General features: G+C 37.9%; 2 protein-coding genes across 4 annotated transcripts in view; both read left to right on the top strand.

The window, feature by feature from the left end:
- Asxl2 (ASXL transcriptional regulator 2) overlaps window positions 1–17,805 on the top strand; it is an 83,108-nt gene that overhangs the window by 36,433 nt on the left and 28,870 nt on the right. For 2 of the 3 annotated variants that reach the window (XM_051142701.1, XM_051142658.1), the window contains exon 5: window positions 12,487–12,602. In XM_051142701.1, coding sequence (XP_050998658.1) covers window positions 12,487–12,602 — 116 coding nt within the window. Of the gene's footprint in view, window positions 1–3,464; window positions 4,654–12,486; window positions 12,603–17,805 lie in introns of those variants that run through there. The other variant, XM_051142745.1, reaches the window with a different exon arrangement.
- Window positions 8,821–9,275, top strand: Hspe1 (heat shock protein family E (Hsp10) member 1). Its single transcript, XM_051143031.1, has one exon. The coding sequence runs from the start codon at window positions 8,858–8,860 to the stop codon at window positions 9,164–9,166; it is 309 nt and encodes a 102-aa protein (XP_050998988.1). The 5' UTR covers window positions 8,821–8,857; the 3' UTR covers window positions 9,167–9,275.

The following is a 17,805-nucleotide window of genomic DNA, read 5'->3' as shown; positions in this document are numbered from 1 at the left end:
TGTCATTTGTGTTTCCACATGTGACGAAGAAGCCTTTCTGCATGCTTGCTTTTCATGTGAATATGTTCTTTGGTCAGAAGGGTTCCTAGATTCTTGGCCCATTTTCTGTTAAGGTTAGGATGTTATTTCTTTGTTTTATTACTGTCTTTGATGACTTCTTGGTTCATTTTTTTGCTTTTGTTTTTTTTTTTTAATGTGTAAGGTTTGCCTGTATGTATATCTGTATCATGTGTGTAGCTGGTGCCCACAGATGCCAGAAGAGGGCATTGGATCCCCCTGGGACTGGAGTTATGGGTGGATATGAGCCATAATATGGGTACTGGGAATTGAATCTGGGTCTTCAGCAAGAGTAGCCAGTTCTCTTTACTGCTGAGCCAGCTCTCTACCCTTGGATTATAGTCTTTTATTGGGTAGCGGTTTTTTGTTTGTTTGTTTTTAAATATATTTTCTCCAAAACTATAGTTGTGAGGGAGTTTTTCGGTGGTGGTGGTGGGGGGGGCGGGAAGGGGTTGTTTGCTTGCTTTGTCTTGTTTTTAATTCTCTTGGCAGTTTTCACCCCTCCAAATGTGTGTGTGTTTGTATGTACATGAATATGAGTACAGGCTCGCATGTGCCACAGTTGTCAGAGGACAGCTTTCAAGGGGTCGGTTCTCACCACTTACATCTTTTGTGAGGCAGAATCTTTCTTATTTCTGTCACCACCCTTAGGCTTCTGGGTGGTTTCTCCCATTTTGCCTTAGGAACACTGGGATTGGAGATAAGTGCTTCTGGATCTGGCTTTTCCTGCATTTCAGGGATCTGAGCTCACATTGTCAGGCTTTTGGCAAACACTTCCATTGAACCATCTCTCCAGTCTTGGCTTTGGCAGTTTCTTTTTACAAAGCAGAATTTTTAAAAATTGAATGTAGTCCAGTTTACCAGTCCTTTGTTTTGTAGGCTTGAGCCTTTGGTATTGTATGTAAAAGTCATGACAAAACACGAGCTCACCTGTATTTTCTTCTGTATCTTCTAGAAGTTTTATAATCTTGAGTTTAAGTCTTTAACTAGTTTTAACTTTTTAAAGATTTAGAGATGTATGTGGTGTGTGTGTGTGTGTGTGTGTATGTGTTGAGGGGGACAGACAGATACTGGCTGTATGGGGTCTACACCATGGGTGCATGTGTAGGTCATATAGGACAGCTTTGTGCATCTTCCACTTTTATTTAGGTTTTAAGGATTGAACTCAGATTTTTATGTTTGTGTAGTAATCACCTTTACTTTCTGAGCCATTTCATTTTGAGTTAATTGTTATGCTAAATCTGCTTCTTGGAGTTAGCTGGGCATGGTACTGCATATCTTTAGTCCCAACACTTGGGAGGCAAATGCAGACAGATAGGAATTCAAGGCCAGCGTTGGATACATAAGGGGATCTTACCTCAAAAAAGAAAAAAGATATACAAGTTTTATTTTTATTTTAACTTGGTGAAATGTGTTGGACAATGTTCTAAATTTTACCTTGGTTTATTCTCACCTTATGGCCATCAAAGAAGATGCTTATAATTACTTATTTTCAACTCTTCTCTAATTCTGTCTTCTAGATGTGGAACACTTACTGTTCTCAGCTCTCTCACTACTAGGAATAGAATGTTCATTACTACTAGCAAACACCAGATGCAGTCTGCCTGTCTTTGCTCTCATACCACTTATTTGATACTTGTTTTATAGCTAACCCAAGACACTTAAGGAATAATGGGTACATTGCAGCCCTTTCCCTGGAAGGGATTTTCCTGTTAAAGATAACGTTTTGTCATCTGTTTGTATTAGTTATTCTGTAGCTTTTTGTTAGCTTCTGTTTGAAGAGGAAAAAATTTTTTAAAACCTCATATTTAAACATATGTGGCAGTGGAAATGTTGGACTACCTTCTGAGTACCTTATGGAGGTATTGATGTTCCTGGGTAAAATAGACTTTCAGAGTTTTTCTCAGCTTGAATATCTTCTAAATTTGAGTGATAGGTAAACTACTTTAGACTTTATTATTATGCTTCCTGTAATAACAGACTTGTTAATTTTTACTACCTCGAGAACTGTTAGTGTGGCATACCAGAAAAATATCTCTGATTTCCTACCCCCATACCCCCCTTCATCCCCATGGCAATGATTGTGCTATTCTTGGGGAGCATAGGAGAAATTCGTCAACTCAATTATGTTTTGTGGTATAGATACTGCACGCACAGTTCAAGAAAACTAATCAGATAATCTTAGTGGTGTTTACAAGCTCATTGGAGAGGCACCCAGATTTCAGTTGTGAGATACAGATGAGAGGAAAACAATATGAAGGAGGGCCCTTTGTTGTAAATCCTTCATGAATAATTTCAGAATACTCCCAGATAGTGAAGAAAAGCAGCTATGCCCCAGGGTCTTCTATTCTTCAGATACGTGAAGCACCGGCTTTGGGAAATATAAAGTAAAAAGGGCTTTTCTGTTTTCCACTTCTCTCCAGTTTAGACGTTTTTTTCTTTAAGTTTGAAAATTGTAGATTAGGAGCAAAGCCAAGGCATTAACCAAAGGAAATTACTACTAAGATTCATGTCATCCTAAACAAAGAGATCCAAATTAAGGGTGACCTAGGCTAAACTGAAGGAAAAAAATCAATATCTTGGAATATATTGGAACATTATTATTTTGGGCAGGGGGTGATGTGCTCACAGGGTCTCCTAGACTAGGCAAGCCTGGAACTGACTATTTAGATGGAGCTGGCTGTAAACTCTTAGTTTTCTTGCCTCAAACCTCAGCCTCCCAAGCGCTGGAGTGATGAGCATGTTACCACATCTGGCTTTGTTCTTGCTTTTTGTTTTTTGAGACAACGGCTCACTGTGTAGCCCTGGCTGGCCTGGAACTTCCTATGTGAGATCCATATGCCTGGCTCCTTTCTACCATTTAAGAGCCACCCACACAGTGGCTGAGGAGATGGTTCAGCATTTAAGAGCACTTGTTGTTCTTACAGATAGATGATCCAGGTTCCTTTTCCAGCACCCACATGGCAGCTCATAACTGTAAGTTCAATAGGGAATAGGCCTTTGTGGCCTCTGTGGTTCCTAGACACCACACAGTGTACATGTGTACCATACAGGTAAACAAAGCACCCGTTTATGTAAAATAAAGGTATGGGATTTGCTTGTTTTAATTTTAAAAGAAGTTACACAAGCTGCAGCAGCTTTTCAAGTAGTGGCTCTTGCCAGTGCTTAATTGATGGTGCTTTTTTGCTCAGAAATTATGTCTGTTAATGGTCATGTCAAAGAACTTTGAGTAAATGCATTATGATACAGAAATATCTTAAGTAATAGTCATACAATTCCTTGTCAGTAGCTCCATTGGTCAGTTTGAATAGTATAAACTTACTCTACATTTTACATAATAATATAAGGCCTTAATAACTAGGTAATAACAAATTTGTCTTTGTTTTTAATCTGCCTTTTAATTGTTTCGCTTGTAGAAAGAGGTACAATATTAGCTATTTCTCCTTGAATTATACTATGATGAAATAGATATTCTCTGAAGTTACCTAATTGTAGATATTTACAAAGCTGTGAGGAGAATGGTTTGAAAGTGAGAAGTGTGCATGCAACTCATTTACTTGAGCAACTCTGATATTCTTTAGAAATGGATAAATAATTGATAAATGCTGAGCTACCAGTTACAAAGAATAACTTGGTCTTTCTTATAATTTAAATGTATTATTTTTGGATCATTCATAGCATAGTATCCTATCAAATATTAGATATGTATTAGGTATTTATGCATTTTTATATTCCTGTGTAAATAAATGTGGCAGGCCTGTAGCCAAATAGGAATAGCTGGATCATTTAACAAAGCAGTTTTGAGTGTGGCTGGGGCAGGGGACCTTTGGATTGTGATCCATCCTGGGCCACAACATATGACCCTGTCTCAAGGAGGAAAAGTAAACAAAAACAAAAGGACTGGAGAAATGGCTCATCAGATACTGAGTTTGAACCTTGGAACCTACACAGTTGAAAGAGAGTGCTGACTCCTCACAGCTGGCCTCTGACTTCCACAGACATGCTCCTACACACACATAAATAAAGGCAGTTTTAAGCTGCGTGGGTTGGCACACATCTAAAATTCTAGCATTTGCCAAAACGGAAGCTGGAGGATTGCAGCAAATTCAAGGTCAGTCTGGTCTACAAAGTAAGTTCCAGGCAAGCCAAGGCTATACAGTGAGACACTGAAAAGATTTCAACATACACAAATATTAAAAAGACAGTTCTGCTTATCAGTACAGCAAACTAATTGTGGCTGTTCATTTTTGTTATTTAGAACTTTGACTCTCAATCTGACACAACTATTTCAAATGCATTATAAGACAGGAAGAACCTTGAGATAGTATCAAAACCCACTTCCTTTTTATGTGCAAAAATAAAGAGCTCTGACAGCAAAACTGATACTTTGAGTTGAAATTTGATAGAAACTCTTGATATTTGTATAGTCTTTCAGCCAAATAAGAGCAGACTAGAGCTTTGAAACTCAGTCCAATATTAAATCCAGCTTATTGATTTCTATGTAAAGTAGAGGAAATTACTACTTAGTAGTTTTGTTTCTTAGCTTTCAGACAGGAAACATACTCAAAGAAGAGCTTTATGGAATTTCAAGTCAAGGTAAGGTGGAATAATGTCAGAAAGACTGTTAGTAAAATCAGTTATCTCTCTTACTGTTTGTAGTCATAACTAAAGGAAGTCTCTGTCTTTTCCTCAAAATATTTTGTAAATACTGTAATAAAAAACAACTGCATGGATAGTTTTTTTCCCCCATAAGGAGACAGGGAGACAGGGTCTCTTTTATGTAGTCCTGCCTGTCCTGGAACTCATTATGTAGACCAGACTGGCTTTGAACTCAAAGAGATCCTCTTGCCTGTGCCTCCCAAATGCTGAGATTAAAGATGTGTATGATATTGTTTTTATTTTATTTTGTCATAAGTAGCAGTTGTGGGATTTGGCTTGCTTTTTTTTTTTTTTTTTTTTTTTAAGAAAAAAATTGAGTTACATGAAATACTCTTTTGCTTGTAAGGAATCCCTATCTCCCAGAGCACATTACTGTTAACACATATTCAGACTGTTTTTATCAGGAGTTCGATACCTGAATTATGTCTGGAGTTAGAGAGAACTGTAAATCCACCAGCCCTCTAGCATTCTTATGTACTAATGTACTGAATGGGGAGGATTGGTTGAGTTCTCTTTGAAAATGTATCCTAGAAGCGAATGTTTGCCAAGGTTAACTTAGGCTGAAAGACTTCTGTTGGTAGTGGCTGAGGTGAAGAAGGTTGGGTATGCCCTGTGTTAGATATGGTCTCACTATCAGGTGTGAGAAGCAAACAACTATTCAGATGTGGCCTTTCCTGTAGGGAACTGTTTAGGGAATTCTTCAGGACATAATAAAAAACGTGGCCATTTGGAATAGATGATCATTGTGTGAAAAAGTACTTACTACCAAAATTGGTCGTACAATTTAAAGATTTTTTATTTATTTTGTGTATGAATGTTTTGTCTGCATATATGTGAGTATGCGTGCTGAGGTCAGTGCATCCCCTGGAACTGTAGTTGCAAATGGTTGTAAGCTGCCTTGTGGTTGCCAGGAACCAAACCCAGGTCATCTGAAAGAACAGCAAGTGCTCTTAACTGTTGAGCCATCTCTTTCTAGCCTCAGGTCATACAAGTTAAAACTATTCTGAAAACTCCATTGGTTACAGTCCATTATTAATCTCCCAAGTATCTAGATCAGCTGCCAAAGGGAACAAATACAGGAAATAAACTTCATTTTCTGTTATTCAGGCATTATTCCAGTGAAATCTTTTTACTGTGCTTTTCTAGTTTATTGTCTCTGCTGCCACAATCTTATTTTTTTTAAACATTTTAATCTTCTTAATTAATGGCAAAGGCTTATTCATAAAGGGATTAGTGCCATCTATATTCCCTTAGGTTTGTGTGGATACCTTCTCTTTCGTTTTCAAAACTATTCTATCATTTTGTGTAAGAAGTTGGGAGTCGATAAAAGCCAAGCCCAACATTTCCATCATGTTTCTTTTCTTGTATTTGACATAATGGGTTTTCCTCGACTGTTATTTGGTGGAGAAGAAGCTGATATATATATGTATGCATTCATGTTTAATATTCATATATGCATTGTAGCACAAATTTAGTTATATTAAAAGTAACTTCTATCTTTGGTCATTATCTGGTTGCACTATAACAGCTAGAGACTAAGTCTCTAGGCTCTTAGACTCTAAGGCTTAAAATAGTAATCTGCAGCACTTGGATGAGAGCAACATGCGTGTTTTATCTCTGGCTTCTGTGCTTTTCTCACTTTGTACTCTTAACATTGAAAACCACGCAGTTCTTAGAAGTCATAAGCTCTTTTGGGGGGGACCTTTAACACTGACTTTAAGCACACCTGATGTCCTCCTGTAGCCACTGCGCGTGCACACAAATGTACGTGCAAAACACATACAGAAAAACAGTACAGGATAAGTAGTATCAGAAAAGGACCTTAGACTTCTACGACACACTAATGTTATACCTTCACATGATTACTTTAAAGGTTTAAATGAACTACACTCTAGAAATACGAAATAAAGCAAACAACTATTTAGTATTTTTAAAAAAGATTTATTTATATATTATGTATACAGTTTTCTGCCTGTATGTATACGTGCCAGAAGAGGGCACCAGATCTCATAGATGGTTGTGAACCACCATGTGATTGCTGGGAATTGAACTCTGGACCATTAGAAGCACAGCCAGTGCTCTTAACCACTGAGCCATCTCTCCGGCCCTACTTAGTATTTTTTGAAATATTTATTTATTTTATACATGAGTGCTCTGTTTTCACACATAACAGAAGAGGGCACCAGATCTCATTATAGATGGTTGTGAGCCACCACATGGTTACTGGGAATTGAAGTCAGGACCTGTGGAAGAGCAGCTGGGTGCTCTTAGCCACTGAGCATCTCTCCAGCCCTATTTAGGTGTTTTGTTTTTAACACAATAATATATAACCGTTTTATTGTAGCTGCAAGGCATGTTCACCAGGCCCAGTTGAACACGTGTTTTTGACATGTTTGAGGCCAGAGTAAAAATTTAACTGACAGCCCATTATACTTACGGTTTTTCTTTTTCTTTTTTCTTTCTTTCTTTTTTTTTTTTTTTTTATGTTATTTATGTTTTGTTTTTCAGGACATGATTTCTCTGTATGTAGCCTTGGCTGTCCTGGAACTCAGTCTCTAGACCAGGCTGGCCTCTAACTCCGAAATTCACCTGCATCTGCCCTCAGAATGCTAGGATTAAAGGCTTGTACCACTGCTCTGCTCATACTTAGGTTTAATTTAATATCAAAATATGATTTTAAATTTAGTTTGAGAGAAGTTGTTTGAAACAGGGTCACCACACAGTGTATAGGCGTGCCCAAAACTCTGTATATAGTCCATGCTGGCTTTATATCTTCAGTCCTACAGGTATGAGTCATGGCTTGTTATGCTTTATTTCCTTGTTCACAGAAACCAGTGGTAGCAACGGACAAAACATTTCTCATGAGCTGAATGTTGTTTTCTGTCATAGGTGTTTTGCTTGCATATATGTCTATGTGAGGGTGTCAGATCTCTTAGAGCTGGAGTTAAGTTATAAGCAGTTGTGAGCTGCCATGTGGGTGCTGGGAATTGAACCAGGGTCCTCTGGAAGAGCAGTCAGTACTCTTAACTGTTGAGCCATCTCTCCAGCTCTAAATAACATTTCTAATTAAGTAGTATCAAGACTTTTGGGGGAAGTAATTTATCTAACTATAAAAGTATTTAGTTCATCTGTTTGTGCCAGGCAGTGAAGAGATAGTTGAATACTACTTGTGCCATGTTCAGAGAGACTCTTCTGTTCACGGTATTTTCTAGCTTCCTGAGATGGCTAACTAACTTATATTATGGCCACTTTATTCTAACCCCTGGCTTTTCTTCACCTTCTCTGAATCTTTCTTTACTATGTCTCTTATGTGGCCAGGCCAAGTGGCTCTTGCTTATAATCCCAGCACTCGTGGAGGCAGAGGCAGGCAGATCTCTATGAATTCAAGGTCAGCCTGGTCTACAAAGTGAGTCTAGGATAGTCAGAGTGACACAGAGAACCTTCCCCAAAACAAACGAACAAACTTGTTGTGTGGGATGTGTTGGCACACAATTTTAATACCAACGCTTGAGAGGCAGAGGAAAATGGGTCTCTGTGAGTTAAGGCCAGCTAAGGGACACAAATTAAGACCCTGTCTTGAAAAATAAATATTTTCTTGTTTAAGATTGACTTACATACTCTAGGTAGTCTAATCAAAAGATACAATAAAGCACATTCACAGCCTCTAAGAATTAGGACATGCACACATATTTTTAGTGGTCCCCATTGTTTCTAGGTACATAGTCATTATTCTGAAAATAAGATTTAAATCTTGACTTTGCTCCATACTAGCTTTGTATCTTTTCTCAAGCTATATTCACTGTTTTGATGTATAAGTAGGGATATTGACAACACATATAAAAGCTGGTATATATGCATCTTTGTATCTTTCATTTGCACAGAAAAAAATTGTTATGATCCAAATCCAATTAATTAGTTATCTGTGGAAATAGAATTTTAGGAGTTTGGAATAGAAAATAGAACTTACCTGACTTTAGAGGATAGAATCAAAATCTTGTCAAATCTATATAGATTTAGGCACAAAAAATGTGTGCTTGCTGTTTTTAACTTGTAGAAGGAAATATTAAGAAAGAGAAGTTTCTCGAGGACTCTCCTTGCAGCGGCGGTCTGAGTGCAGAGTCCGGCGCTGGGGCTGCAAGTCATGGCTGGACAAGCGTTTAGAAAGTTTCTTCCGCTCTTCGACCGAGTGCCGGTTGAAAGGAGTGCTGCCGAAACCGTAACCAAAGGTGGCATTATGCTTCCAGAAAAGTCTCAAGGAAAAGTATTGCAAGCAACAGTAGTGGCTGTGGGATCAGGCGCGAAAGGAAAGGGTGGAGAGATTCAACCAGTCAGTGTGAAAGTTGGAGACAAAGTTCTTCTTCCAGAATATGGAGGCACCAAAGTAGTTCTAGATGACAAGGATTATTTCTTATTTAGAGATGGTGACATTCTTGGAAAGTACGTGGACTGAAATCACTGTTGAAATGTGTCACATGACGCTACCCATTCCGCTGATGCTGTCAACTATTTCATCATGTAAATAATTTTACTTCCTCCCTTTTATAATAAACTGATGATGCCTTAAAAAAAAAAAAAAAAAGAAAGAGAAGTTTCTCAACATGTGTTTAAGTCTTATTTGTTCTTTCAGGTTCTAAGGCATTAGTATTTGAAATGAATAATGTTTTAAAGTTTATTGATACTAAAACTAGAGCTCTCATAATTTCAGCCCTTGGTGGTGAGTGCTGTAATTTGAGTGGGCTTAGTGACAGGCTTGTGTTTGTTTGTTTGTTTGTTTTTGTTTTGTTGTTGAGACAAGGTTTCTCTGTAGAGACCTGGCTGTCCTGGAACTTGCTCTGTAGACCAGGCTGGCCTCAAACTCACAAGAAATCCACCTACTTCTGCCTCCTGAGGCAGATCTCTGTGAGTGTGAGGCCACCCTGGTCCACAAAATGAGTCCAGGACAGCAGAGGGTTGTTGCACAGAGAAACCCTGTCTAAAAGCCCAAACAACAACAACAACAACAACAACAACAACAACAACAACAAAAAGGCACATTAATAAAGCATACTGACAGTTAGGTAAAGATAGTGGAACTGTCTGTCAATTCCTCAAAAAAATTCAGCCTGGAGTTACCATAAGACCCTGTAGTTTTCTTTTCTGGATTAAATTGAAAAAGGTTGGAGGTTGAGAAGACCATGACCTTAAGTTCAGATTCCCAAAGCCCAAGGGGTTTTGTTTCTTTTTTAATTTTTTCATGTCATACATTTTGACCATATTTTTCTCACTCTCCAACTTTTCCCAGATCCCTCCATCTTCCCTCCCTATCCAACTTGTCCACCCACACACCCACACACAAAAGCACGTAAGAAAAAAAGCAAAGGTCAAAACAAACAAACCCAGTAAAACAAAACAACAGAAAAGGTAACAAAAAATAAACAAAACAAAAATAACAAAACGTGGAGTCATAGGCAGAAAGAGAGCAGGAAAGAATGTCTAAGAAGTTGAACCAAGCATGTTGGTACCCACCTATAATCCCAGAAATACTGCCAGGAGTTTGACAGATGACAGAGTGAGATCTAGGGTACAAAGTACGACTGTTGGAAGGGGGGCGGGGAAGACAGGGGAACCCCACGTTGAAGGTATAGACATACATACAAAGAGAATGTTATTCACAATATTGTTCTTTATTGACAGAGCATAGGAAATTAACCAATTGGCAACTATAAACAAAATGTGACATGTCATATAAACAAAATTGAACAACAAAAATGACTAGTTTGTCATAATATAGATAAACCTTCAAAGGATTGCAATAGTTGAAAAAATTCACTCACAAAAACATACTTTATTATTCCATCATATCAAACACAGAGATTAGATAGATCCATAGAGAAAAAGTAGTTGGCTAGAATTAGACGCAAGGCAGAGGGGTGGAAGAGTGGCCAGGCAACAGATGTGAAATTTGATGGAGGTGATGATTACACGGTTTTGCAAATATGCTAAACACATTAAATTGTACACTTTAAGCAGGTGAGTGACATATATTTTTGCCTCTTACAGTTTGTTAACATCTAATACTACATTGAGGCTACATTTTCCTTCTGCTGAGCAATTATCTCTATATTAATCTAGCTCATTTTTCTTAAAACATATTGTATGTGTTTGTTTCCATGTGTACATTTGTTTATGTATACCATGGAGGCCAGAAAAGAATATTAGATAGCCTGGAACTGGAATTATATATATGAGCCACTTTATGTGGGTGCTCTAGCAGCAAGCATTCTTAATTGCTGAGCTGTCTTTTGGTTTTTAACTCTTTTGGTTTTTTTTTTTTTTCCTTTCCTTTTTTTTTTCTTTCTTGTGCGTGCGCGCATGTGTGTATGTATGTTAGCTTACAGGTGTGTTGTTGTTTTCTGTTTTACATCAAGTTGATTGTCTATCAGTTCTTTCTCATGTACATAAACATGACATTTATGAAGACGAGAATTCAGAGCCTAAGTTAAATTGTCTTAATATCAGGACATGTAAGAGTGAAGTGCTATGTTGGACTCCGGGTGTTGCATATTCCATTGTGTATATTCTCTCTTCTTATTTTGTGTCAGATAGTTATCCAGGAGCACATACTTCATGTATTTTACCTAGTCAATACCATTTTGCTGTAAATATTTTCAGGACAAGTATTTAAAAAGAAGACATGAGGCAACATGTATTCTTCAGGAGTCATCACTAGGTTGTTCCTCTCTTAAGCTTGAACTGCCTTGCTCTTTTGTCTGTATTTAGTGGACTTGTAGAAGATATGACTTTGGTTCCCAGCACCCACTTTGGGCAGCTCACAATGCTTATAACTCCAGCACCATAAGGGCTGATTCTGTCTTTTAGCCTCTGTGGATACACACACACTCTCTTTTTTATTTTATTTTATATTATTTTATTTTATTTTTTAATTGGGGCTAGAGAGATGGCTCAATAGAGTACTGGCTAGTCTTCCAGCAGACCTAGATTTGATTCCTAGCAGTCCCATCGCAGCTTACAACTGTCTGTACCTTTGTTCCAAGGGGACACCACACCTTCTTCTGGTCTCTATGGGCACCAGGCCTTGCAAATGCTATACAGACACGCAAAACAGCCATATGTGTAAAGTAAAAATAAAATTTAGGACATACTCAAATGTGGTAAACTTTATAGAACATAAACATAGGCCTCCCATGATTTCAGTGTGGTCAATCTCAGGCCACACAGAACATACAATGATGAAGAAGAAGGTGGTTGTTTCTAGCAGAGAAATCTTCAAAAAAAATCTCTGTTGTACTTACAAGCCTAAAGCTGGTGACAAGAGGGAATGGCTACAACAGCGATAGAATGGTAGAGTGGAAATGTCCTTACTTTCTTTTGAATTAAACTTATTCATGATTTCCACCATATTGTGCTGTCAGTATTTACCTTCAAGTTTACCTTAGGAACAGAGATACTGAACAGAGCCTTAGGACCTTATTCTAAGTTCTAATTTGGTTACATGATTTATACTTCTTTCTTTAATCACTTCTAATATTTAAGCAATGAGAAGTAATATATACTAATACTCGCCCCTTCCCCATCGTATCATCCTACACTAGAACTTTCTGAGGAAATAAACTGAAAAGGGAGACTGTTTGCAGTACAACTCCAAAAAGAAGACCCTTCCCTAAAGTGTTTGGTCACAGTTCTTAACAGGTAGCAGCATATGACCTGGGGAAGGAATGGTGCTTGAAATCAACGCTGATAACATAATTTTTCCTTGTCAATTTATCCTAGTATCATCTAGACTGTCACAGCCATCTTCTCCCCAGTCAGCCTGCCCATCACCCACCATTCCAGCAAGTAAAGTAATTTCTCCATCACAGAAGCACAGCAAAAAAGCATTAAAGCAGGTAAGCATTGAGTCTCTGTTTATCTCTCCAATTAAAAATAGGAGAGCCTCATGGTGTTTCATGCTTTTCATCCTGTTGTGTGATGGACAATAATGTATCAAGACCTTATTTCTTTTTTGTTTGTTTGTTTTTTCTCTCTGTGTTAGCCTTGGCTGTAGACCAGGCTAGCCTCGAACTCACAGCGATCCGCCTGCCTCTGCCTCCCGAGTGCTGGGATTAATGGCATGCGCCACCACGCCTGGCAAGACCTTATTTCAATAAAACACTGCATCAACTCTTCTCTCACCGAAACTTCTTGAAAGCTTTTGGAGTTATGTCTTTACAGGGTAAATGTTGTCTCTCTGCTAATTTGCCACTAACAATTTCTGTGCTGTGCATAACACTCGTAGGGTTTTGGGAAATCCTTTTTAACATGGTGTTTTGGGGGTGGGGTGGTTAAGACGTTGTTTCTTTGCGTGGCCTTGGCTGTACTGGACTCTTTTTGTAGACCAGGCTGCCCTCAACACAGTGATCCTCCTGCTTCTGCCTCCCTGAGTGCTGGGATTACAGGTGGGTGCCACTTCTCTGGCTTTGTCATGTTTTTGAAGACGCAGATTTGTTACTAGTTTGCTAAGGTGTCCGTGCGTGTGCTGAGTCATGAGTTGGTGCTTACATTTTCAAGACATTTTTATGTGTCTGGTTGTTTTGGAGGTGCTAGGTTGAAACACAGATGTTTCTGACACTGAGCTCAGTCCTCAGGTTTGTTTTCTTTGTAACTTACTGTAATAACCAGGGGGCTTTTTACTTAATCTCCTGTATATATTACATTGCTAGATTTCCTAATATTACAATAATTGAAAGTCTTTATATACATTGTGCAGATTTTTTTCTTAAATTATAGTTTGTAGTTGGATATTATAGCACATACCTGTAATCCTATTTCTGTGGAAGGAAGAGTTTGAAGCCAACCTGGCCTATATAGTAGATCTTGCAGGATTCTATTGTAGTGCAGTTTTGAAATGAATACGTTTCTACCATTATAACATTAACTGAGTAGTTGTTTATTTTTTCTAGATTTGGTGGGAAAGTTGTAGAAGATATCTTTACTTACCTAGGTTTAATGATGCTTAAAAATCATTTTTCTTTCATTATAATGTTCTTTGTTGTTGTTATGTTAGTCAATTGAATTTTTTTTTTCCTCTTTTGAAATTTTCCTTAGAAATCTCCAATGGTCCATTTCTGGACAGGTGCGATTGCTTAGCATGTAAAAGCACTTACACCAAACCTGAAAACTTGCATTGATTCCTGGAACCTACATGGTGGGAAAGAAAATTGGCTCCCTGGAGTTATTCCTGACCTCTACATGCATGCCTCCTCAACTCCATAATATATACAATAAATAAATGTTTAAAAACAAGTAAATTGTCCAGCATTCAGGGAGGCAGAGGCAGGTGGATCTCTGTGAGTTGAGGCCAGCTTGGTCTACAAAGCGAGTTCAGGACAGACAAGGCTACACAGAGAAACCCAGTGGTGGTGATGGTGGTGGGGTAGTAAAGTGTTCCTTTTACCTAATTATTGTATTTGCTGCTGTAAAGTTATTTAATGTTATTTTATCCCTGTTCATGTATTTGTTCCTAGTACTAGCTGCAAATTGAGTTTTCTGTTTCATTGAAAATTTCAAAGAACTGGCTTTTATTTTGAGATAACACATCACTCTATTGTTTGGATTGGTTCAATGTGTGTTCCAGGCTGGTTTTTTTTGTTTGGGTTGGTTTTATTTGTGGTGTTTTCCTCCCCCTGCCCCACTTTCATCTTTCGTTCTTGAAATGCTTTGTCTGGTTGCAGTTACATAATTTAGGTACTTAGGATGCTAAGGCAGGGGCATCCTAATTTCAAGTCAGCCTGGGTTATATAGGACGACACTGCCTAGCAACCCTCTCCAAGAAAAAGCAAATGATCAATAAATACAAACTGGGAAGTAGGGCTGGAGAGATGGCTCAGTGGTTAAGAACATTAGTTGTGCTTCCAAAGGACGGAGTTCAATTCCCAGCACCCATATGGCAGCTCACAGTTGTCTGTAACTCCAGTTCCAGAGGATCTAACACTCTGGTACAGACATACATGATGGTAAAACACCAATGCACATAAAATTAAAAACAAATATTTATTTTAAAAAGCTCGTAAGTGAGCTGGCCTCGGTTGTGCATGTCTGTAATCTCAGCACTTGGGGAGGCAGATACAGATGGATCTCTATGAGTTCGAAGCCAACCTGGTCTACAAAGTGAGTCCAGGACAGCTAAAGCTACACAGAGAAACCCTGTCTGGAAAACAAAATAAAAAACAAACATCCCACCCCACCCCCAACTGAAAAGTAATTAGGAAAAGATTGAATAACATAATTTGTATTCTCATAGTTTTGTGTAGACTAGGAAATTTTATTATGCCAAGAATTGAAAAGTAAGATGAAGTTGGCTACTCATATACTGATGCCGTATAATACAAAAACAATTATTAAGTACAGATGATTGGGCTTTATTGGAGAGAAATTTTATTTTATCTATTAAATATTTTTTAAAGATTTATTTATGTATATATATGAATGTTCTATTTGCATATATGGCCATATGACAGAAGAGGGCATCAAATTTCATTATAGATAGTCATGAGCCATCATGTGGGTGCTGGGAATTGAACTTAGGCCATCTGGAAGAACAACCAGTGCTCTTAACCACTGAGTCATCTCTCCAGCCCCTATCTATTAAAATTTAAATGTGCATGCATCATTAACATGCAATTAAACATTTAGGACTTATGTTAAAGAAAGATACACAGAAAAATATTTGCATAAAAATTTGTTAATAGTAAGAAGTAGCCAATGCCTAACATACATTTTATCATATATCATTTGTATATGTTATATATATTTATTATTCATATATGCCTAAGATAAATCAATTAGGGGATTATATAAACAACCGTAAATATAAAGTCTGACAAGTATGTAGGGGATTAAAAGTTATGTTGTAAAAGGTGGTGCTAAGTAGTTTAGATATGAAAACGTCACCAAAAAGATGCTCCTCTCACTGAAGATCCAATTTCAGTTTTCAGCACCCACACACTGTGCTAACAATTGCTTATAGTTCAGCTCCATTTGTATTTTTACAGAAATAGAAAAACAAATCTTAAAATTTATATGGAAACATAAGTCCTTAAATAGTCAAAGCAAGTGCAGTAAGAGTGCTGTGATCGCTGCCAAGTGTGGTGGCGCACGCCTTTAATCCTAGGCCAGCCTGGTCTACATAGTAAATTCTAGGACATCCAGGGCTGTTAAACAGAGAAACTCTGCCTCAGAAGACAATCATCAACAACAACATAATTAGGAACATTACTGTAATTGGTTTCAAGTTCTATCACAAAGCCATAAGAACAAAAACATGGTGCTGACACACAGAGATCGGTGAGACTCAGTAGAGGACACACAACATAAATCCACATGGCTATAACCCACTGACTTTTGACAAAGCATTTTGACAAAAATAGATGATGAAGAAAAGGCAGTCTTTTCAACAGGTGGTTCCTAGCAAAGGAGGCTTCCACGTAAAGAAGAATGAAACCAGGTGGGTCCCTTTCAGAAATCCTAACTCCCAGTAGATGGAAAGACTGTAATGGAAGGCCTATAACATTCAGAGCAAAACAGTTCCAAGGTATATATAGGCAAGGGCTTTCTGAAATAAATAGAGGATTCTCAAAAAGTTAAGGGACTAGAGAGATGAATCCAGCAATTAGGAACACTGGCTGCTCTTGCAAAGTGCTGAGATTTGATTGCTAGCACTCATACTGTGCCTAACAACCGAAACTTCAGTTCTAGAGGGAGTGACACATAGTACATTAACACAAATGCAGACAAAGCACTCATACACATAGAATAAAATTAAATCTTAAAAAAAAAAAAAAAAAAAAAAAGTAAAAATAGATTTGCCATATAACCCAGCTAAGCAGCTTGATATTAACTCTTTAGTTGCTGTGGAGGCATATACCTTTAATCCGAGCCCCAGGGAGGCAGAGGCAGGCTTGGTCTACAGAGTTAGTTCCAGAGCAGCTAAGGCTACACAGAGAAACCCTCTCTTGGTTGGCAGAGTCGGGGAGCTATCAAGAACAACTTACGGAAGGAGGACTTAACTTTGGTTCACAGTTTACAAGTCTATCATGGTGAGTCTTCTCACATTAGTGAACCCCGTCTAGACATTCTCAGAGACCTGTCCAACATTTGTCTCCTAGAGGGGTCTGGATCCTGTCAACTTGACAGTATTAATCAGTATTAATCATCACAAACCCTTGACTATTTAGCCCAAGGACTGCAGGGCTAACACCTCACAGGAATGCCCACACACCAGTGTTTATTGCCGCAGCACTCACATGACTAAGGCATGGAACCAACCCAGGCATTCAGAGAACCAGATAAGCAAGTGTAAGTACAGCGGTTTTTTTCCCTAGCCATATAAAGAGCAAAGTTAAAACCATTTGCAGAAAAACGAATGCATCTGAAGAAAGTAAATGGACTGAGTTAGTCCATGAAAAGCAAATACTATCTTTTCTTTATTTTTGTCTCCTAGACTGTATATAGACATAAAACCAAGGTTGTATGTATAATATGCAAACAGATACAATATTGTCCAAGGAACTAAGAGGCAGAAGGTGTATGGGGTGAAATATGCTTTACCCACCACAGTACATGCTTGTATGAAAATGTCCTTAGGGAACATGCTTTTGTGTGTAATGAATATATACAATAAAAATACTTTTAAGTTCTAAGAGCCAATGAGATGACTCACTGGACAAGAGGCATGCACGGCCAAATTCAGTGACCTGAGTTCTGTCTTTGAGATCCACATGGTATAGGAGAACACCAGCTTTAATAAGTTAACCTCTGTCTGACCTTTACACACATTCCCCTATGTATACTCTTAAATAAGTTTTACTACAGTATGTAGGTAATAGTGCTGTTTGCAAAATGTACAGTAATAATGTAAATATATTTTAGTAGCGATGGGAATGTATGAAAAAGAATAAAGTTTAATAAGGGAAAATAAATTGGCCATAGTTAATGCTTGACGATTGTGTACCAAAACTTAAGTGACAGTAAAAAAGAAATTTAGCTTTGAGTTCAAATAAATTTTTTTAAATATATTTTTTGTTTTTACTTATAAGTAGAACTCATACTTTT

Source organism: Acomys russatus, chromosome 1, assembly GCF_903995435.1.
Source record: "Acomys russatus chromosome 1, mAcoRus1.1, whole genome shotgun sequence".
In the NCBI taxonomy this organism is placed as follows: Eukaryota; Metazoa; Chordata; class Mammalia; order Rodentia; family Muridae; genus Acomys; species Acomys russatus.
This window is presented reverse-complemented; position numbering and strand designations above follow the sequence as displayed.

Coding starts and splice junctions, on each gene's coding strand:
- Hspe1 (XM_051143031.1), top strand. CDS start 8,858: ATGGCTGGACAAGCGTTTAGAAAGTTTCTTCCGCTCTTCGACCGAGTG.